The sequence below is a fragment of the Nerophis ophidion genome, linkage group LG18, assembly GCF_033978795.1.
Source record: "Nerophis ophidion isolate RoL-2023_Sa linkage group LG18, RoL_Noph_v1.0, whole genome shotgun sequence".
NCBI classification, from domain to species: Eukaryota; Metazoa; Chordata; class Actinopteri; order Syngnathiformes; family Syngnathidae; genus Nerophis; species Nerophis ophidion.
In genome coordinates this window covers 25,213,796-25,237,932 of record NC_084628.1, presented here as the reverse complement: position 1 = coordinate 25,237,932, position 24,137 = coordinate 25,213,796, and the positions used below count along the sequence as shown (strand labels likewise).

Genomic DNA, 24,137 nt, shown 5'->3' with positions numbered 1-24,137 from the left:
TGTTTACTGCCATCATATTGCAGTCTACACATATCTCTTATGTATGACTGGTCAGACTTATCATTACACTATGTACCAAATAAAATTGCTTCGAGGTCAGTAAGCACAACAAGAATTATGGCATACACTAGGCACAAAGGTTTATTAGGCATTCTGTCGATTTTTGAGAAAATTAAAGGATTTTAAGTGTGCCTTTAAGTCCGAAAAATACAGTACTTTTTAAAATGTTTATTATTGTAGTAATATGGTTATTAAAGTTAGGGATTTTTGTGATTTCTGATGGTTTGTGAGGGCACATAAGGGACTTCTGTGCGTGTGCGCGTGTTAGCAGGGCAGCACATACAGCTCAGTTAAGCTTGTCGTTGTAGATTTAGCTTGTTGATAAAGAGATTGTTAATCTATCACCTCCTTGTTATGTTTGTTTGATATACAGTACTGTATAGCACTTTATATTGTGTTCAAAGTGTACAAACCTTCACTAAAACATGGACTTTTGTCAAGGCTGCAACCATTTGTTCATGTTTACATTGTTTCTTATGGAGAAATTTGCTTCACTAAACAAACTTTTCGATTAAAAAAACCTGTTTAGGAACCAATTACTTTCATAAATCAAAGTTACACTGTACTTGGGTAATCTATTAGCTATAAGTTCCGACTTATACTAAAACTCCACTTACATCGCCGTTGTAGGAACATAATTAGTACATAGATTGAGGCTCTCCTGTACTTTAGTCAACCATATGTTTATTTTTGTGGCTTTTAGAGCTTTATTTTTAGCCTGTTTAGAGGGTCTAAATATGATTTACCGCTCTCGGCATGATGCTGTTGCTACTACACCCACAATAATAAGCATTGTTATTCATGAAAACCATCAGAACTGAGCATTACTTTAGCTTTATAAGGACTTGTCTTTTCATACACTTCATGTTTTGCCCAGTAACTGCTTCTTGTGTATTATTCTAATTCAAACAACATTATCAACTGATGTAATGTGTGCGTGTGTGTAACGGTTCCAGAAACGCCCGAGGTGATCCTGCTCAAAGCTCTGATCCTCCAGGTAATCTGTCTCTACCAGAAAGTAGTTCCACACCTGGTCAGCCAATGCAAATTTGACTTCAGCAAGTTCCTGAAAGGTAATACTAGCTCCTCTTAAAATAAAAAAGTGTCTTGACCCCAACCTGACTTTGTCTGGCATCTGCAGGGGTTGTGTCAGAGGGAGGAATGAACAAAGAGGTCGCCCCAGTCCTTCAGCATCAGATTCTACAACTGGCTTTGGACATTCCTGCCAGCAAATTCTCATGGTTCCGCCTTCAGGTTGAGAAGATTTTAATTTTGTTACATCATGTAAACTAGGGGTGTCAAAAAATAAATTTTTTGAATGAATCACCATCATTTGTGACAATTCCTAATTAATTAAAAAAAATATATATACATATGTATTTTTTTAATATGTCCTGTTCAGCCACTCAGACAAATCATATTGTTAATGTAAATGATCATATCGGATCTACACATTTACTTTAGAAAAGAGAAGTGTTGGATACTTCTCTTTTTGCTTTATTTGTATTTTATTAAATGTTTGGATAGAATTTTACTAAACAAAATCTCTTTTCTTTTAAGTAGTATAAAAATATATCTATTTTATGGAGGAATGTAGTTAATCATAGAACTGGCAAGCAATGTAGGCAACCAATGTTATTAAAAAGTATTGATTTTGAATTGAGAGTCAATTCTGAATCGAATCGTTACCCTCAACTGTTTAATCAAATCGTGCGTTACCCAAAGATTCGCAGCCCTTATGTATACATAAGGCATTTGATTTTTCCGTCTATAGTTGGAAATCCGTCTTTTTTTTATCTATGTAAAAATCTAAAAAAAAAAAATTCCGTTAGTCTAAGTTTTTTCCAACCTACAATGCGGTTTAAAATCTTGATCCATTTCCTTGCCATACCTGCCAACAACTACGGTTTTCCCGTAATGAGTACAGTTTTTGATAATCCATTCCGGTTTACGGCTGCAGTGGTAAAAACTACGGTTTTCCATTAGAAATGGTTCGCTTGAAGATCAAAGCTATGTAAAAAATTTCCCAGTAGCTTGGCAGTAGCTTTTCAGTACGGCAGTAGATTTCCGTAGCTTAGCTATTTTTATACCCATGTAGCGATTAGATACGCTGTATGATAGTGCAACTCCACGGGCAGGAGACAACATATACGGGAAACATTAATGATGATTGGTTGGTTTACGTATAAGAAAATCCATGTTTGGCTGTTTTTTTTTACTATGAGTCACGGTTGGTTAAGATTAGGGCAAAACATTACGGACAGGCCAATCAGAGGCAAGATTTCCCCCTTGCTCCCCACCAGGGCACCACCTTGGACCTGCGGCCCTCATACCCGCGGTTTATCTTCAGTCTTTTTCATTAAGTTTAGATCACATGTCTGATACATGTAAATGTGTTTTTGTACATATGTGTGGTGTTTTTAAAATAGTTTTCAATGGGTTTGTTTCTCTCTCTTGCAGGAAGCCAGTCAAGAAGAGAAGTCAGTGATTTATTTGCTCCTCAAGATGTTTGTCAACAGCCGCTGCGCCCAACTGAAGACCTCCACACGGATGTTGGTGGTGAAAGTAAGAAACCTCTTTTTTTCCTGTTGGCTCCGCAGCTTGTTGTCAATCTCCATTAATTATCTGGGAGTAGGGATGTCCCAGTCCGATTTTGACAGAAGACATCAGTCCGGATCATGTGGTCTTGCAGGTCTAATGTGTGATATCATGTCCAATACAGTGTGTTTAATTGTGCATATCTTACATCGAAATGTCCTCCAATAGGCATACAAGATTGCTCTTTTTTATTACATTTTAGTCAATTAATGTACAAAAGGCAAGTGGTTCTAAAACTTTTTTTGCCAAGTATCACCTCAGAAAACACTTGGTTCTCCAAGTACCACCATAATGACCAACATTAAAATACAGTAGTGTAGTAGGCCTACATATTCTTTAAAAACAAGGCAGAGGCTTTATTTAAAGGGGATCTGTACCTTTTGGGGGGAATTCTTCCTATCGTTCACAATCAATACGAAAGACATGACGACGGATGGATTTTTTTGTAATGCATTTCAAATAGTAAATAAATGTTTATTTACAATGGAGCCGATGGAAGCCGCTGTAGTCTGCCTAAAAAGCCTTTAAAAAAACATCCAACACCTCTATTAAGGTTTTTTTTTACAAGTATATATGTAATGTAGTAACAGACACATTCATAATAACATTTAATATTTGCGTATTTTAAACATTTTAAGCATACGTGGCGCATTCATTTAAAAAAATTTTTATTAATTTAAAAAACATAATTTTTTTTCTTCGACATCATCCCCGATTATTATTTACTGTAGACTACATGAGAGCCATCAAACATAATACAACATCATTTACTGCACAAGGTCTGCTGTCATTAGGATGCCAACTGCTAGGATGTTTATATACGTATTCCTGTTTCGATGGAGAATAACTCATAGTCCTTGCAAAGAAACGGGGGATAGAAACAACCGTCTTTTTGTGTCGCTCTCGCCATTCCTTGGTATAAAATGACTGTCAATGTGTACCAATTTGTCCAAATACATTCTCATCCTTCTACTGTCCAGGTGAGAGGCACGATTTATGATTTAGAATAAACTTACGGGGAGCAAAGAAACGAGGAAGGAGCTCATCAGTCAATGTCAACATTGGGACACAAGTTAGTGATCACGTTGCCGCTATAAATAGTTTGTCTGCGTTAGCGCTTGTAATAACAATATCACTAATACTTGTTAACATTCAAATGTAAATGGATTGTTGTTGGCGCTTTTTGGAGGTTTTTTAGTAGGTTTTATGGGCGGAATGGAAGACGTCCCATTGGCTCCGCTGCAAACTGACTTTTATTTACGTTTATTTACAAGTTAGAATGCAATAGAAAACAAAATCCATCCGTCACGTCTTTCATAATGATTGTGAAAGATAGGCAAAATTCCAAATAAAGTGCAGTTCCCCTTTAACAAGTTTATTTACCGTATTTTTCGGATTATAAGTCGCTCCGAGTATACGTCGCACCAGCCGAAAATGCATAATAAAGAAGGAAAAAAACATATATATGTCGCACTGGAGGATAAGTCGCATTTTTGGGGGAAATTTGTTTGATAAAATCCAACACCAAGAATAGACATTTGAAAGGCGATTTAAAATAAATAAAGAATAGTGAACAGCAGGCTGAATAAGTGTTTGTTATATGACGCATAAATAACCAACTGAGAAGGTGCCTGGTATGTTAACGTAACATATTATGGTAAGAGTCATTCAAATAACTATAACATATAGAACATGCTATACGTTTACCAAACAATCTGCCACTCCTAATCAGAGGTGGGTAGAGTAGCTAGAAATTTTACTCAAGTAAGAGTACTCTTTAGAGATTTATTACTCAAGTAAAAGTAATGAGTAGTCACCCAAATATTTACTTGAGTAAAAGTAAAAAGTATGTTGTGAAAAAACAACTCAAGTACTGAATAACTGATGAGTAACCTGTTTGTTTAATGATTACAGCAACAAATAATGCACAAAAACATAAAAATAGCAATGAGCAAATTCACAGACAGAAATATCTCTTAAGCAACTAAAACAATAGTATATATTAAATTATATGACATCATTTTCTAATTTGCACACTTTGCCCTGACAGATGATTTGGGAGTGAGTAAAAATCATGAAAAGCAAAACAAATATGTTTCGAATACAAGTTTACTCCTGTCGCCTATTTTTGTCTTTTTTAATGTTCCAAGCTTCTGGGGGCTATGACTAGAAAAACACTGAAAAAATTACTAGATTTGTTGTTGTTTTTGAAAGCTGGTATCCATAGGGGTTTGAATACTCACAAAATATGGTGACAAAGTCACCAATTTGGCAAATGTAAAACCTGCTACATCTTCCTATTCTCTTGGAGATCAGGTGTGTTAAGAAGCGGCATTACTTTGCATACCGTCGCCTACTGTAATGACACGCTGCACTCCCAGTCAGTCCCATTATAATGTGTTTATGCAAATGGGTGGATGTCGTGTGTCTTCTTCAGGTGTTAAAGGACACCGGTGTGTTTGAGTACACTTGGACCGAACTTGAACTCTGGCTTGACCAGCTGGACCGAGTAAAACCCAGCAAACAAGAAACGGCCCTGCGCTTCTTGGAGCAAGTGTTTGCCAGGGTGGTGAGCCATTCCCACATGTACACAGATAAAGTTGCCAGCCTGGTGCAGGAGGCGGCCGAACTGCAGTCCAACCTGAGCGGCCCCGAGGGCGACTCCGCCAGTGTCGCCGTGTCCCACATAGACGGTAATTCCTTGTGTCCATGCCCAAACCCTTATTTCTCTGACCACGGCTCTCTCCTCTAGATGTCCTGGACATGCTGGACGTCATTATGGAGGGCAATGATGCCAACATGGAGGAGTATGGGCCACCTCTGAGCCAAGACTCCATTGTTCAAATGTTCCCCTTCAGTGTGGCCGTCCTTGCCGCTCTAGAGGCCCGGAACAAACTCCCAGCAAACAAAGGTAGCTTAAAATTCGCAACTTTGTAGACCGTTTGTATCAAACTCAATGCTTGTTTCATAAGGTCCACTGAAGGCTGGGAATAATGTGCGTCCAAGTATTTTCTGGCTCAAAGTATTTGTTCTTTTCATTTGGCCAGAAAAAAGCACTGTGTTATTTGCGGTTGAATCTTTGTGCACCTCATGAGTTGATGATTCCATTCAGAATCAATTTTCAATCAAACACAATTCTCTTTTTATATTATTTGGAATCTAAATGACAATGAAACCTTTTCAAGGTTGTCTGGGATCCGCGCCAAAACTGTTTGTAACACTAACATTTACAGGGATGTATATTCCTTTGTGAATGCAATTAAATTGGTTTTACTTGTTTATTGTGTGTTTACTATATAAATGTGCCTTTTTTATACTTTATAAAAGTATTGCCAAAACTGTTTGTGACATTAACATTTACTGAGATATGTCTTCCTCTGTGTATGCAATGAAAATGGTTTTATTTGTTTATTGAGTGTGTTATATAAAGTGCCTTTCTATAATTTATACAAGTATAAAATAGGCACATTAATAGGCACAATAAAGTGCCTTTTTATACTTTATACAAGTATAAAATAAGCACATTTATACAACACACGCAATAAACAAGTACAACCATTTTTTTTTACATACACAGGAAGACACATCCCTGTAAATGTTACTGTTACAAACAGTTTTGACAATACTTTTATAAAGTATAAAAAATGCACATTTATATAGTAAACACACAATAAACAAGTAAAACCGATTAAATTGCCTCTTGTTATCTTACTTTTATTTAACTTCATTAGATGTTTGGTTTGAATTTTATTTAACAAAACCAGTTTTACTTTAAGTAATTTAAATTTGAAATTGATCAGAGCTGTTTATCTTTTTTATGGAGTAATGTAGTTAATAATAGAATGGGCACCAAATATTTAAAAAGTATTGATTTTGAATCAAGAATAGTTTTGTATAGAGAATTGATTCTGAATCGTATAAATACCCCCAAGAATCGAATCGAATCATGTGGTGCCCAAAGATTCTAAGCCCTGGGATCCACTTTTGTTTTAAAACCCCCTGAAATGAGCAGAAAACCCCTCCAATGTTTACTGATGTTTTGCTAAAGGTGAAAATGTTGCTGCTCTCCATCCTCATAAAGTGAGCGTACGACGATACCAACATGTGTTTGTGTGTTACCTCCTGCAGGTGTGGCGTTTGAGTACTTGTACGCAGTGCTATGCCACATTCTTCACAGCCAGAGGGAGCCGCTCCCACTCTGCTTGGGTCTGCTGCAGTACGACAAAGACCTGGCCTCGTCCGAGCCGCCCGTCTCTCCTCACGACTCCGTGGCTCACCTGCAACGCTACTACTCAAGGTGGCTCCCACAGCAGTGTCGAGAGGAGCTGGTCAGTTTGTGTTTGGATTGTGCAATATGCAGAGTACGAGTGTTGTATATGCAGCTCAATTTGTGTCTTAAAAACCAAAGCTTTTTTTGACAATTAATTTATGGAACTGAGTTTGTTGTTTAAATTTTGTGAAATACATTTTTACGTCAAATTATGCTGACAGTTTCATAGAATAGCATATTGTGAGCAAAATGTGTGTATTTAGAAATTCAAGTTGATCAAATACTTTTTTAAAGTGTAAAAAAAATCAGTGTATCAAAAATCAGTGTCTAAAAATAATGTGAAAAAATTCATTACATCAAAAATTAGTGTGTAGAAATTTAGTGTAGAAAGAATTCAGTGTCTAAAAATACAGTGTAAATAAATTCATTGTATCAAAAATCAGTGTCTAAAAATGCTGTGTTAGCAAAAATCAGTGTCTAAAAATGCTGTGTTATCAAAAATCAGTGTAAAAAAATAATTATATGAAAATTCAATGTTTAAAGATTAATTATAAAAAATTCAGCGTATCAAAATTTGTGTAAAAAAAAAAAAAGTCAGTGTATCAAAAATCAGCGTTTAAAAATTCAGTGTAAAAATGTAGTGTATCAAAAATATTGTCTAGGAATTCAGTTTAGAAAGAATCCAGTTCCCAAAATCCAGTGCAAATGAATTCAGTGTTATCAAAAATCAATGTAAAAAAATTCAGTGTATCAAAAATTAGTCTCTGAAAATTCAGTGTCAAAAATATCGTCTTACAGTTCAGTGCAAAATAATAGTGTATCAAAAATCAGTGTGTAAAAATTCAGTGTATCAAAAATCAGTGTCTAAAAGTTCAGTGTAAAAAAAAATTTTTGTATCAAAATTCAGTGTAAAAAAAATCAGTGTAAAAAAATTTGTGTCGAAAGAATCAGTATCAAAAATCAGTGTAAAAAATACGTCTATCAAAAATCATTGTCTAAAAATCCCTTAGTAGCCCTTTGTAGAAGAAGTTTGGACACATCTGAATTGTATTCAATGTTTAGAATTTTTCGCATTACATTACATATTTTTGCTTTTTTTTGTTTACAATTTTACTACTATTGTTTTTTCCAACAATATGCCTTCGGATACCCCCGTGTTTATACAATATTTTCTTGCATGTTCAGATTGTTCTCAAGTTTAAAAGACATACAATTTCGGCAGGATCGATCCCAGTCTGCTGACATGCTAGCAGAGTAGTAGATTTTTTTTTTAAAAGCTTTTATAATTGTAAAGGACAACGTTTTATCAACTGATTGCAATAATGTAAATTTGTTTTAACTATCAAAGGAACCAAAAATATGACTTATTTTATCTTTGTGAAAATATTGGACGGAGTGTGTTTTCAAGCTTATGAGATGCGATGCAAGTGTAAGTCACTGTGACACTATTGTTTTTTTAAATTATTTTTATAAATTTCTAATGATAATGTCAATGAGGGATTTTTAACCACTGCTAAGCTGAAATTATAACTAATATTGATACTGTTGTTGATCATATTCATTTTTTTTTCACTACTTTTGATTTGTTCTGTGTTGTGTTTGTGTCTCCTTTCAATTGCTCTGTTTATTGCAGTTCTGGGTGTTGCTGGGTCAGGTTTGGTTTTGGAATTGGATTGCAGTGTTATGGTATTGCTGTGTATTGTTTTTTTTAAAAATTGATTTTTAAAAAAAATAAAACAATTATATATATATATTAGGGGTGTGGGAAAATTCGATTCGAATACGAATCGCGACTCTTACGTTATGCGATTCAGAATCGATTCTTTTTTTTTTTTTTTTAAATCAATTTTTTTTTTTAATCAAATTTTTTTTATTTTTGATCAGTCCAACAAAACAATACACAGCAATACCATAACAATGCAATCCAATTCCAAAACACAACCTGACGCAGCAACACTCAGAACTGCGATAAACAATTGAGGAGACACAAACACGACACAGAACAAACCAAAAGTAGTGAAACAAAAATGAATATTATCAACAACAGTATCAATATTAGTTATAATTTCAGCATAGCAGTGATTAAAAATCCCTCACTGACGTTATCATTAGACATTTATAAAAATAATAAAAAAGAACAATAGTGTCACAGTGGCTTACACTTGCATCGCATCTCATAAGTTTGACAACACACTGTGTCCAATGTTTTCACAAAGATAAAATAAGTCGTATTTTTGGTTCGTTTAATAGTTAAAACAAATTTACATTATTGCAATCAGTTGATAAAACATTGTCCTTTACAATTATAAAAGCTTTTTAAAAAAAATCTACTACTCTGCTAGCATGTCAGCAGACTGAGGTAGATCCTGCTGAAATCCTATGTATTGAATGAATACAGAATTGTTTTGAATCGGACAAATATCGTTTTTAAATCGAGAATCGCGTTGAATCGAAAAAATCGATTTATAATCAAATCGCGACCCAAAGAATCGATATTAAATCGAATCGTGGGACACCCAAAGATTCGCAGCCCTAATATATATAAATTTGTTTGTATAAACACACACATTTTGCTCACACATATTTTTATTAAATAATATTGTGAGCATAATTTGATGAAAAAACATTCAGTTTCCAAAATTCAAATGTAAAAAATTCAGTTACATAAATTCAGTGTAAAAAAAAAAGCTTTTGTAATAGACACAAATTCATCTCCGTAGTTATACTGTTTTATGATCATTTTACAGTTAGAGTGGCCCGAATGTCAGCCGAAGGAGATGCTGACTTCCTTCACTGTGCTGATGAAAGCTGCCTACCTTGACGGCCTGAGAGGCCTGCCGGAGGACAGCTTCAGGAAAGATGTGGAAGAAGCCGCTGCTGCCTTGTTGGTGGCTGACTTCCCGCTGGCCATCAAACAGATTTTACTCTACGTCAAATCCACAGTGGAAGACTTTGGCACAGTAAGAGCACGGAAACACGCGGCTTTACACTCGGAGTGGGACGGTACATGTGTGTTTGGAATTTAAATATTAAATATACTTGTTTAATCAAACCTCTGCCTCGAATACTTAGGCCTACTACGCTACTGTATTTTAATGTTGGTTATTACGGCGGTACTTGGAGAGCCGAGTGTTTTCTGAGGTGGTACTTGGTGAAAACCGTTTTAAGAACCACCGGACTATTGAATAAGATGATAGCACTTTGCCGCCATTGGGGAATGGGACTCCAAGCTCAAAGTATTAACTTCATCCAATAAGAACTTTACTTATTGACAATAGAATAATCATTCACACGCTTCACCACCTCCACTAAAAAGAAAAGCCATAACCCAGCGGTTTCCATTTGTCATTGGCTCTCGGTATATTCTCAAAATAATAAAATAATAGATATTACACAATTTTTAATTTGTGTAATATAACATGAAGCTTATTCTGCGCCTAACAGCGGTAGCTCAGAATAGAAGTTTAATTGGTTCTGTGACCTTGAAAAACAGCTATTGCGAAACATCGGCGCCCATTGAAAATAAAATCAATTTATTTGGTTCATGTCCCCCCAAAACAGCACCGTTTAACCAATATAACAAGCCTTTTAAAAAGGAAAACTAACATTTAGATTAGGGGTGTCAAACTTGTTTTCATTGAAGGCCACATCGCAGTTATGGCTACCACCAGAGGGCCGCTTTTTATGCATTTTATTATTAAATATAATTTTTTACATATGCTGTAAAAAAATATCTATATATTTCACAGTAAAATTCTGGTTACCATTTTTTGAACATATTCAGCACATTTATAAACGTATTACAGTAGGTGGAAAAAAAGTACCCACTGTTTATTTACAATTTTAAAATAGTACCACAGTTATATTATGGTAAAATACTGGCAGCTTAGTTACCAGAATTTTACTGTAAAATTTAAGGTTGTTTGTTCAACATATTACTGTAAATAGAAAAACAGTACCACTGTTATTTTTTTATCCTGGCAACTTTGCTGTCAGTTTGTTAACGTAAAATAGCTGTGGTACCATTTTTCCATTTACAGTAACAACCATAGACTTTACAGTTTTATAAAAAGGCAGCGTAGTCGGCAACATTTCATAGTAAAAACAGCGTTCGTCTATTGAATATGCTGTTAAAAAAACAAAAAAAACATCGTAATTTGAACGTGATATCTATTCCTTTTTACAGTGTACAATTTGATGGATAACTAACTTTAATCAAGCAGATATTGAAGTTTTCATTTTTATTTTAACAAATATAAATGTGTGGAAACTATGGTAATATATTATTTGTTGCATAATATTAACATTTAAAAGGTATGCATTTTCATGCAGTGCATAAATATGTTTTTTTGTCAAAATGGAAAGAACAAATACATTTAGTATGAAAAGATAAGGTACTTCATTGATGCATATTTTCCTGGGCGTTCGTGGGACATTTAAAATGATGTGACGGGCCAGATACGGGTTCTGGTCTTGAGTTTGACACCTGTGATTTAGATGATGAATATTGTCCATCCATCCATCCATCCATCCATTTTCTACCGCTTTTTCCCTTTGGGTTCGCGGGGGGCGCTGGTGCCTATCTCAGCTACAATCGGGCGGAAGGCGGCGTACACCCTGGACATGTCGCCACCTCATCGCAGGGCCAACATAGATAGACAGACAACATTCACCCAGATGAATATTGTATAAAATAAAAAATACAATAGACTGTGGTACCAACAAGTACAGTAGTTTTATGAGGTGATATTATTAAAATGTTCAGTATTTACCTTTTTCTTTCCTTCTCCGTCAAACACACCATCAGCAGCTTCTCCATATTTTAATGGATATATGACCGCCGCTTTAACGTCCTTGGCTGGCATTATCGACTCATTCTGCTCTAGTATGGCGCAAACTATCAGTTCTACGCTCCAACCGCTTCACCAAATTAGCTAGCTACATGCTTTCTCGTGTTTTTGATGATTTCTTTTTTTAATTCAATGAATATCATCCACTTCTTCTCACTCACTCACTTACACTTCATGCTTAGAAAAACAGAGTTATATCTATCTCAAGCTATAAGCAATTTTTGATGGCAAACTATAGCATAGGTTTTAGCATCTTTTATATACAAGAAAAATGGAGAATTGGCTGCCTCTAAGTTTGTAGTTTTTCATTCATTCATTCATTAATTTTAAAAATCCTCAAAGCTGTGTACAACAAAAGTTAAGCGCCCTTTTGGGAAAGCAGATTAAAACTGAGATATGTAGCAAACTGTGATTACAATCCTAATTCAGTCCTTGTTTTTTTTTCCCTGCACAGTTTCCCAAAAACACTGGATGTGCTATTTTGAAGACCTTAATGGAAATACTGCAAGACGTCTTGTCCAGGCTGCAAGGCTGGCAGGTGGCCACGGACCCTGAGCCGGCAGAACAGAGCTACCAAGAGGGTTCTGACCTCTTCCTGGAAGTGAACCAGTCGTCCACTGGCGAGGCCAACAAAGAGCAGGTCAGGAAAAGAACCACAGACCAATGATTTGGGAATAATTAAGGTAAATGAGTAGGGAGAAAAGTACAACAAAACGAAGAAGGGTAAAGTTAGGAGACCAGCCTGCAGTCGACAAATAGGGGAAAAACAGGCGTAATCAGAAGATGTAATAAATCACACTACATGAGGATTGGGTTTGTACGAGGGATCGACCGATATATTTTTTCCAGGGCCAATACCGATTATAAGTAGTCAAGGAGGCCGATAACCAATATTAATTTGCAGTAAAGGTTATTTAAACTTGAATAATATTTTTCAGTAAAGAGCTGGACAAGGCTTTTAATTGTTTTTTTAACATCATTTTTAGGAAACATCAGAGCAGTAGGGGCGCTAATGTTAAGGTTAATTTAGCACCAAACGTCATCAGGGGAATTCACAAAACCCTTAATTTCGCGTGTATAAGAGGAACATCAACGTTTGTATTCCAAAATATGGCAAATCTCCTAGGGCAACTGATAAATATATTGCATTTCTGTACACAGGGTTTTTGCAGGGCATTAAAAAGCATTAAAAGTCATTAAATACATTTTTAGAATATTGAGGCCTTAAATGGCATTAAAAAGCATTAAATGTAATGTCCAAAGACATTACAAATGTATACCACGTTTATTCAACTACAAAATCCAAAACCAGTGAAGTTGGCATGTTATGTAACTCGTAAATAAAAACAGAATACAATGGTTTGCTAATCCTTTCCAACTTGTATTCAATTGAATAGACTGCAAAGACAAGATATTTAATGTTCGAAACTAAGAAACTTGTTTTTTTTTTGCAAATAATCATTAACTTAGAATTTAATGGCAGGAACACATTGCAAAAAAGTTGTCACAGGGGCATTTTTACCACTGTGTTGCATGGCCTTTCCTTTTAACAACACTCAGTAAACGTTTGTGAACTGAGGAGACACATTTTTGAAGCTTTTCAGGTGGAATTATTTCCCATTCTTGCTTGATGTACAGCCTAAGTTGTTCAACAGTCCGGAGTCTCCGTTGTCATATTTTAGGCTTCATATTGCGCCACACACTTTAAATGGGACATAGGTCTGGACTACAGGCAGTCAGGTCTAGTACCCGCATTCTTTTACTATGAAGCAATCAGTCCTACCTCTAAACCACTTTAAAAATGCATTTCAAAAACCATCAACAATATTTCATTTACATTCTGTGACCTGTATAATAACCAAGCTGTAGCAACATTGTTATTGTTAGAGCGAACACTGAAGAACTCTTTTTCTAGCTTACTAACACATCACCTTGCGACGACATGCTATTTTATTAGTCGTAAGCTAGCTTCTGCGTCAGCAGCTGAATGGCGTTTGAGTTTGTAATGCACAAGACAATGAGATAGAACACCAATCTACTGACTGAAAAACATGAAAAATCATATTACAGTATCTGTTAAGTATTAGCCTTCATTTGATTCTTTGTTTGTACACATTAGCCCGACAGCGTATGTAGCTGTAAAAACAAGCATGAAGTGTTAAGATATTAGCTAATGCTAACGACGCTAGACTCATTACATTACGATAGGGCGGGCAAATATGCACGGAAAACTCCTACACACATCAAACATGGGACGGTTTAGTAAGTGAACTGTTTCAGTTACATTTTAAAATGTATGAAAGTTTCTTGGAGCGACTCTCACTAGTAGGAACGCTATAGACGGCTATAAGACGGAACGGCACTTGTATTTCCGGTTTAAAGCTCGGTTTCAACAGAAGGGCAATGCAGCATAGTGAGAGAACTCAGCCAAAAGATGGCGCCATAGCAAAAACAATAGCACACCTATTCAGTGTCTTTATTTTGTCTTTTTAACTATTTGCATTGTGGCCGTCAGCAAAGAAAAATCCATAAATTAGCCACACCGCTTTAAAGGCCGCAGAGTACAAAGCGTATTAAAAAAGTCTGAAATTGATGGTAAATTAGATTTACTGATACCTGCTCAAACCCTGGGCAGTCAGGTGTAGTCCTGCTGGTAGTGCAGGTGAAAAGCGGGACTGCAGTTGTGGCTCCACCCATCCGAAAGATCAAAGAGGCACCACATACCACAACCACTGTTCATATTAAAAAACATAATTTTTCTTAGTGGTTGTAATTTGTGTTCCAGATGCTTCTCTCGGCATTGACCTCCATCTTCAGACATCCGTGCCTGGAGCAGTGGTACTTGGCTCTGGAACTGACCACGCTGCCGCCCCACTCGCTGAACCCGGTCCGACTGAAGGCTATGTGCACTCAACTGAGCGATGGCATCGTGACCCTGCTGAAGATGGCCGCCCCCACCTTGTGCGAGCTGGGCCACCTGAAGCTGCTGGAGGCCTACACAGAGGCTGTGCAGAAAGCCGTGCGCAAGGAGCTGTTGGAGCTGAGTGCCCAGACTCCCATGAAACTTTCCAGACCTTTCCAGGCTCTCCTGGCCCTGCACAGCTACATGGACCCCTCGCAAGTGAGAGACTTGGTGTCCGAGTTGCTGCTCCTCCCTCAGGAGAGGCTGGTCATCAGCGCCGCACACACCCAACCCAGCGTTTACGGCCAGGCCGCGCTGCAGATTCTCACCGAGTCCACAGCCCGGCAGGATCAGGAGCGCGGCACATCCCTGTCGCAAGCTCACCTCCGCGGCATGGGTACGCTGCTGCTGTCCTGTTCCAGCCCGGCGCTGGAGGCGTTCCTGCTCCAGATGCTGACCATTGAGCCCGCAAGCTCCCTACTCATCCACCCGGACGTGCTGCTGCACTGCCTCCAGTATCCGCTTCCTCACACCCTGGCCATCGGGTGCCTGCTTTTGAAGAACTGCTCCACACAGCGCCTCTTCTTTGAGACGTGGTGTCTGCAGCCAGACAACGCCAACAAGCTGTCGGACATGATGGAAGACTTCCTCCCGCTGATTCGAACCTACTTGCAGGTGGCTATCAACAAGGATTCAACCAGGCCTCAAGACGGTGCGTACACGGGCAAAATGTTAATGGTGAGGGAGGTTGTCAAACGCATTGATACTTTGATACCTGCTTGTTAGTAACGTCAGTACAATATTTGCTACTGACAATTTTTCCCTGGCCAGCATTGAGTCAGGGCTGCGTTAGAAGCCTGCTGTCTTATAAAGATATACAAAATTTCCATAGACAGTGGAACAGGGTTGTCCTCATACCGATATTTTTCTACCAGCACTGGACCCAAATTGCATTTCGATACATTTCAATAAAGTTGGAATCTTTGGGCAGCTCACGATTCAATTGCGATTACAATTCAGAAGATACCAGTCGATTAAAAATGGATTATTGATGCATCTTTTACTAATGTACAGTACAGGCCAAAAGTTTGGACACACTTTGTCATTCACAACACAACTGATGGTCCCAACCTCATTAATAAAGCAAGAAATTCCTCTAATCAACCCTGATAAGGCACACCTGTGAAGTGAAAACCACATCGGGTGACTACCTCTTGAAGCTCATTGAGAGAATGCCAAGTGTGTGCAAAGCAGTAATCAGAGCAAAGGGTGGCTATTTTGAAGAAACTAGCATATAAAACACTTTTTCAGTTATTTCCCCTTTTTTTTGTTAAGTACTTAACTGCACATGTGTCCATTCATAGTTTTGATGCCTTCAGTAACATTTACAATGTAAATAGTCATGAAAATAAAGAAAATGCATTGAATGAGAAGATTTGTCCAAACTTTTGGCCTCCACTGTATATTGATGTAGTTTTACATTTCTTTTCGTTTCATTGAATAAGTGTTTATCACTTGCAACTTTTAATAAGAAACATTAAATTAATTCCTATTACATTTAATAAAGTAATGGAAATGTGTGAAAAACTTGAACACAAATGCCCTAAAATACAGGAGATGGTCCGATCTCTCGGTGAGAACTGTCTGCATTACCTTATTTACACCAAATAAATCGATTACCAATTGTTAACGTTTATGGTCTATTGGTTAGAGTGTCCGCCTTGAAATCGGTAGGTTGTTAGTTCAAACCCTGGCCGAGTCATACCAAATACTATAAAAATGGGACCCATTGCCTCCCTTCTCAGCTTTAAGGGTTGGAATTGGGGGTTAAGTCACCAAAAATGACTCCCGGGCGCAGCCACCGCTGCTGCTCCCCTCACCTCCCAGAGGGTGATCATGGGGATGGGTCAAATGCAGAGGACACATTTCACCACACCTAGTGTGTGTGTGCTACTCATTGGTACTTTAACTTTAACTTTAATCAATTTTATAATCGTCCATGTCCGAACTGCAATCAATCTAAAAATCGATTATTTCCCCCATCGCTACTTTTTCAAAATGAAGGGGACCACAAACAAAATGTCATTATTGGCTTTATTTTAACAAAAAATCTTATGATACGTGAAATATATGTTTATTATTGCTATCAAAGAAGAATTTTGTCATGAAATAAGATGTTCAACATACAAGACAAGCAGTAAGTAAACAAACAAAAGCTCCTAATTAGTCTGCTGACATATGCAGTACCATATTGTGTAATTCATCATTCTGTTATTTTGTCAACATTATTAATCTACTTGTTCATTTACTTTTAATATCTGCTTACTTCCTGTTTTAACATGTTCTAGCTACACTTCTGTTCAAATGCAATAATCACTTATTTTTCTGTTGTTTGGATACTTTACATTAATTTTGGATAATATTACAAATTTAGGTATCGATTCTATAACAAGTAGTTACAGGATCATACATACATTGGTCATAATAAAGTTAAGTATAAAAAATGACAAAAGGTTATGTGACGATAAAAAATATCGATGTAACCATTGTAGTATGGACTAAAAACAACTCTTGTACTTGGTATTGTTATAGTCAATACCTGTGTTGATACACCCATTTGTTTACATTCAGGAGCGCTAGCTTGCTGTTAGCGGTTAGCTATTGTATCCTCTTACAGTGTGTAATGAAGCATGTTTAGCTATTCCTCGTCCTGCAGGGATGATACTTGTAAGAAACGTACTTTATTTGTTCGCATGGAGGCGAGGATTAGTCATTTAGAAGTACCGTATTTCCTTGAATTGCCGCAGGGGCGCTAATTACTTTAAAACATCTTCTCACTCCGGCACTTACCAAAGATATGCAGTAAAAATTTGAGTATGATGTAAGCTTGGACCTTAAATCCTACTGAATAGCTCTTAATCTTCTTCCCTTTATGCGATTTCAAATTACTGGTATTGAAATCAGCCTCCTCCATTTTGAAAACGATGACAGGGGAAGTGTCACTCGTGACGTCACAAGTTTGACCAGGCGGCAATACTAAGCATGCGCTAATTATTTTGGGAAGCGAGTTTGACCCGGCAGTTATTCAATGCAGGAGCATACTATATGCCCTGCGGCAATTCAAGGAAATACGGTAGCTAAAACACTGCCGACTGCGGATGGACATTAATTAATTGGTTTTGAACAGGGTTTGTAAATCAAAAAGTTTATTCCCTTAAGAAACAATGTAAACCTGAATAATTGGTTCCAGCCTTGACATAAGTCCTCATTTTGGTGAATATTTGTAAACTTTGAACACAATATGAAGCGCTATACAGTACTGTATATCAACAATGTATAACAACAAGGTGATGAATCAACTATCTCTTTATCAACAAGCTAAAACAATGACAATCTGATACACACACAGAAGTCCTTTTGGTGCCTTCACTAACGATCAGAAATCACAAAAGTCCCTAACTTTAACAACCACATTTCTACCATAACAAACATCTACAAATGTAAAACCCACTTACTTTACAATAACGTCAGTAAATGTCTTCTTTTGAGCTGCTCTTTTTGAGAGGAGTACAAGGAACAGACGGCGGGGACAGGGCCGCTGAACTTGAGTTCCGCTGTGAAAGAAGTTCGCTTTGGCTTATTTTTCATGCAAAATCCGTTGCCATCACACTTAAAAACTTGCTGTGGTAAGGAGTTGGTTTCTTCAATCTCTTCAATACGAGTGAGCACAAAATGGCTGCTAGCGGGACACGAAATGAAAGACAGAAGCATATTTGCTGCCATTTAAAAGTTTGTAAACCTAAAAGTTTGCAAATAGAAGGGTCGGTAAATCAAGGTTGCACTAAACTTGAAATTTTATTTTTTATTTTCATGAATACTTTTCAGTTGTTTTTTTTTTGGAGTACCGTATTTTTCGGAGTATAAGTCACTCCAGAGTATAAGTCGCACCTGCCGAAAATGCATAATAAAGAAGGAAAGAAACAAATATAAGTCGCATTGGACTATAAGTCGCATTTTTGGGGGAAATTTATTTGATAAAACCCAACACCAAGAATAGACATTTGGAAGGCAATTTAAAATAAATAAAAAATATTGAACAACAGGCTGAATAAGTGTATGTTATATGACGCATAAATAACCAACTGAGAAGGTGCCTGGTATGTTAATATAACATAATTATGGTAAGAGTCATTCAAATAACTATAACTTATAGAACATGCTATACGTTTACCAAACAATCAGTCACTCTAAATTACTAAATCCGATGAAATCTTATACGTCTAGTCTCTTACATGAATGAGCTAAATAATATTATTTGATATTTTACGGTAATGTGTTATTAATTTCACACATAAGTCGCTCCTGAGTATAAGTCGCACCCCTGGCCAAACTACGAAAAAAACTGCGACTTATAGTCCAAAAAATACGGTAAGTTTTGAAAATCTTGTAAATCCACAGGTATCAGTGTCGACTACTTGGCAAGATAAGGCTGTCTCTTATCCAATCAGTGACTCTTAATTGTGTCCTTGCAGTGCAAAAGGAGGTGTCCAACGCACTGAAGGAGCGTCTCCTGGCCAAGTTGATTAAGTCTGCTCTCGGGGACGCCACAGAAGACGCTGTGGCGCTTGAAGCGCTAGCCGCTCTGATCAAGCTCTCTGTAGAAGTGGCGGACATCAGAGACTTGATGACTGACCTGCCCGGCGCCCTGCAGAAAGTGGACAGTTCTGAAAGGTGACATTGCCTCAGAATCCAAGAAAAAAAAGACTCAGTCAGAACTTTTGGTTTGATTGGACTTTACAGGTGGAAGCTGGTAGATGTCATCACAGAGAAGCTGGCTGACTCTCCAGAAGAAGGAGAAACATGGAGGAAGAGTATCACCTCGGCTGCTCTCAAGTGTCTGATTGCTTCTTACAAAGATCAGCCAACAGCCATCGCATCCATCCAGGAACAGAACATCTTGGAAAGACTGCAGAGGCTTGTCGTAAGTTTCCTCCTGTCGCGACACACTTTGCTTCTCGTTATTGCTCTAATGTTTTGTGTTGATTGCACAGACATCCTCTGATGCTGCTGCAGACAACTGGAACTCTTTTGTCCAGACCGGACTGAAGTAAGAGATTCATCCCAATGCTGCGACTCTCTTCATAAATAAAATCTTATTTTTTATTCAGGTATCGCTACAGAGATCAGCATTTTCTGAACACCCTGCGAAGCCTCCTCGAGGTGTTGTACCACACCCCCGCCAAGGAGAAAGGCCTGCTACCTTTGTCCACCCTCCACATGATGGCCAGCAGTCATTCCTTGTTCCTGCCCACCATGCTGGACCCTGATGACGACGACGATCCCAGCAGAAGTCAGACCAAAGGTGCATTAATTAAAATCATTAAGCATGCTCCTCCTTACTGCTTTGTGCTCATTCCATATTTGACTTTTGTTGGGGTTTCAGAGGCCTTAGTGTCTCTCCTCTTCTGTCTGGTGAAGAAATGCCCCACAGTCTGCGACATGAGTCACTTCCTGGTACTTCTGGGAGCTTATGGAGCGACACTCAGCACTACAGGTAATAATAAATAACAACATATCCTTCAATAAAATGAGGAAATGAGTCCAACAATTAATGCATGACGGGTTTTTGAAAGTGATTTGAATAAAATTTGTAGTAGTACAAAACCCGTTTCCATATGAGTTGGGAAATTGTGTTAGAATACAATGGAATACAATGATTTGCAAATCCTTTTCAACCCATATTCAATGGACTGCACTACAAAGACAAGATATTTGATGTTCAAACTCATAAACTTTATTTTTTTTTTGCAAATAATAATTATCTTAGAATTTCATGGCTGCAACACGTGCCAAAGTAGTTGGGAAAGGGCATGTTCACCACTGTGTTACATCACCTTTTCGTGTAACAACACTCAGTAAACGTTTGGGAACTGAGGAAACTAATTGTTGAAGCTTTGAAAGTGGAATTATTTCCCATTCTTGTTTTATGTTGAGCTTCACTCGTTCAACAGTCCGGGGTCTCTGCTGTCGTATTTTACGCTTCATAATGCGCCACACATTTTCAATGGGAGACAGGTCTGGACTGCAGGCGGGCCAGGAAATTACCTGCACTCTTTTTTTACGAAGCCACACTGTTGTAACACGTGCTGAATGTGGCTTGGCACTGTCTTGCTGAAATAAGCAGGGGCGTCCATGAAAAAGACGGCGCTTAGATGGCAGGATATGTTGTTCCAAAACCTGTATGTACCTTTTAGTATTAATGGTGCCTTCACAGACGTGTAAGTTACCCATGCCTTGGGCACTAATGTACCTCCATACCATCACAGATGCTGGCTTACATATGTATGTATATACTGTATATATATGCATATTTATATATGTATATATATCTGTATGTCTATATGTATGTTTATATAGATGTATGTATGTGTATATATATTTAAAATGTATTTATTTAATTATTTTTCTTAGAATCAATTTGAAAAAATACATTCTAAGGTCATCTCCATATAACCTGTAACCTGTTTTGAAAATGTTTCACTATAATTATTATACCAAATACAGTAGGTTAGGTCATGTTTTTTCCTCATTCCTGTGAGAACCCTGCGTGACACTGAGGTATTAAGATGTGGGACTATCCAGGATGAGCTGCAGTGTGCTTAAACAGCATCTTAGAGCAGACAATACTGTATCGTCTCTTTTTGTTTCGGACTTCTCAGGTCTGTAGGGCACTCTTCTTCACTCACGCTTTACGTGAAGGATGAGGCAAAAATACAACCTTACCTACTGTAATACATTGCAAACATCGGTTTGAGTCAAGAATCGTGTTGTATCGCGATCGATTCTGAATCGAATCATCACCCCTAGGAATCGGAATCTGATCGAATTATTAGATGCCTAAAGATTCACACCCCGACCGGTAGTAGTCGTTTATTTTTACATGTCAAAAGCTAAGCAAAGATAATAACAAAAAGGAAATAGTCTTAATAACATTACAGTAAATAAATAGAAACAAATAATTCAATTAAAATTAAAAATTAAAACAGGGATTTTCATATCCAAAAAAGAGTGGGAAGAAGTAAAACTTATTTACTCCCAACCCTTATTTATTAATCATATACCTAGCTTTCCTATTATTAGTATTAGTGTTATTATTATTATTATTATTATTATTATTATTATACACAATGATTAATTTACTGGTCTTATTGCAGTAAATTATCAAAAATCTGTTACTCACTTTACTCGCTTTTCTTTGGCACAAACATACAGTACGTACAAGTAAATAATTAACCCAAATAATTAAACCGATGGTTCTGCTGTAATGCACTTCCCTCTACACTTCCTCAACTTTACTATGCACTTAATTCCTGTGTTGTGTCAAGCTAGCTTAGCGGTTAGCATGCCTTCTAGTATGCTCCTGCTTGTTCTTGGTGTGTAACATGTTCAACCCGTCCTCCAGTGATAATAATACTTGTTACAAATGTAATTTATTCGGCGCAAATAGAAGTGTCCGATAATGGTTTCTTTGCCGATATTCCGATATTGTCCAACTCTTAATTACCGATTCCGATATCAACCCATACCAATATTTACAGTCGAGGAATTACCACATTATTATACCTAATTTTGTTGTGAAGCCCCGCTGGATGCATTGAACAATGTAACAAGGTTTTCCAAAATAAATCAACTCAAGTTATTGAAAAAAAATGCCAACATGGCACTGCCATATTTATTATTGAAGTCACAAAGTCTATTATTTTTTTTAACATGCCTCAAAACAGCAGCTTGGAATTTGGGACATGCTCTCCCTGGGAGAGCATGAGGAGGTTGAGAGGGGCGGAGTTGAGTTGGGGGGTTAGCGGGGGGGTGTATATTTTAGCGTCCTGAAAGAGTTAGTGCTGTAAGGGGTTCTGGGTATTTGTTATTTTTCATATGTTGTGTTACGGTGCGGATGTTCTCCCAAAATATGTTTGTCATTCTTGCGGATGTTCTCCCGAAATGTGTTTGTCATTCTTGTTTGGTGTGGGTTGACAGTGTGGCGCATATTTATAACAGTTTTAAAGTTTTTTTATACGGCCACCCTCAGTGTGACCTGTATGGCTGTTGACCAAGTATGCGTTGCATTCACTTGTGTGTGTGAAAAGCCGTAAATGTTATGTGATTGGGTAGGCACGCCTCCAATATTGTTGTCTGGGTGGAAATCGGGAGAAATTCAGGAGAATGGTTCCCCCGGGAAATTTTCGGGAGGGGCACTGAAATTCGAAATTTGTGAGTCTCCCGGGAAAATTGGGAGTGTTGGCAAGTATGACTGGGAGACGCAACTGCTCTGTACGTGTACCACTGCGTACAGCTGCGTTTTAAAAAGTCATAAATTTTACTTTTTGAAACCGATACAAGTATGCATTGTGAGCGGCTCCACGCTGTGTATGAACATACACAGTTAGCTGCTAGCCACCGCTGTCAGCAGAAGGACCAAAAATAGGTACAATGTCAGCTAGTGGGGATTGACTTTTGAAATCATCTTAGAAGGCATTAATCGCCATTGATCTTTTTCCACATGAATCGGCGGATTCTGATTAGTGGCTGATCGATCGGCAGATTTCTATCTAAGAGTATTAAAAAGCCTGGGAATTGATTTAATGTGTTATTTATTAATTCACACTACTCAATATTGGACATTTTATTGAAATGTGTTTCCAATGTGTGTTTCTTAAAAGATCAAACTATATTGCTGCTACTTCGGGAATATGAAAAAAACCACGTGAGTCTCCTCAAGTTTCAGTGAGTAGCTTTATTCTTTTTCATTTGACCAATGCCCATGTTGCTCACCCATGTTAATTTAGTTAATTTTTATAATGTTTCCTTTGAGTTTTAATAATATTTTAGTGATCTTAATTGATTTACTTTTATTTAGTCTAGTTTTAGTTCTCTAAATTCCTCAACATTTTAATCAACCAAAATTATATAGTGTTAAGCATCTTTGAAGTTGTCGTCTTGAAACCAATTTTATTAAATGCACAACACACTTAAACTGCGTAATTCTGTCCACAGGTCTGTTTTGTGGGGCACGGCGGCTGTGGAGCACCACAAAACCAGGAAGAGCTTGGGATCTTCTCTGTGGAAGCAGACCCACTCGGATGACATCTTGGCCTTGTTAAACGCCGACAAGATGCTCCAAACCGTTGTGCACTTTCCCCAGGAGCGCAGGATTATTCCAAAGGTTTGACTCTGTTCAATGAAGAATGTTGCATCAACTGTCACATGTTTGTATTAACACATATTGGTAAGAAGGAATAACAAATTCAAAAATCACTCTGAATGTTCACAGGTGGATAAAGAGATGCTGTTCCCCCAAAACAATGAGGATATGTACGACCCGTCTTTTCTTCTACCTCTGTTCAGCTTCATTCTCGGACCAGGTGAGTTTGTCCCACTCACTTCGCCGCTTATCACC

At 37.5% G+C, this 24,137-nt stretch overlaps 1 protein-coding gene across 2 annotated transcripts in view; it reads left to right on the top strand.

The window, feature by feature from the left end:
- Nucleotides 1-24,137, top strand: part of urb1 (URB1 ribosome biogenesis homolog) — a 76,121-nt gene that overhangs the window by 36,559 nt on the left and 15,425 nt on the right. For both annotated transcript variants that reach the window (XM_061877842.1, XM_061877843.1), the window contains exons 13-29: nt 1,017-1,133; nt 1,202-1,314; nt 2,521-2,625; nt 5,096-5,351; nt 5,411-5,569; nt 6,787-6,986; nt 9,676-9,888; nt 12,233-12,418; nt 14,564-15,392; nt 19,213-19,411; nt 19,481-19,661; nt 19,732-19,787; nt 19,849-20,042; nt 20,124-20,234; nt 23,401-23,464; nt 23,735-23,903; nt 24,012-24,102. In XM_061877842.1, coding sequence (XP_061733826.1) covers nt 1,017-1,133; nt 1,202-1,314; nt 2,521-2,625; nt 5,096-5,351; nt 5,411-5,569; nt 6,787-6,986; nt 9,676-9,888; nt 12,233-12,418; nt 14,564-15,392; nt 19,213-19,411; nt 19,481-19,661; nt 19,732-19,787; nt 19,849-20,042; nt 20,124-20,234; nt 23,401-23,464; nt 23,735-23,903; nt 24,012-24,102 — 3,243 coding nt within the window. The remainder of the gene's footprint in view (nt 1-1,016; nt 1,134-1,201; nt 1,315-2,520; nt 2,626-5,095; nt 5,352-5,410; nt 5,570-6,786; nt 6,987-9,675; nt 9,889-12,232; nt 12,419-14,563; nt 15,393-19,212; nt 19,412-19,480; nt 19,662-19,731; nt 19,788-19,848; nt 20,043-20,123; nt 20,235-23,400; nt 23,465-23,734; nt 23,904-24,011; nt 24,103-24,137) is intronic.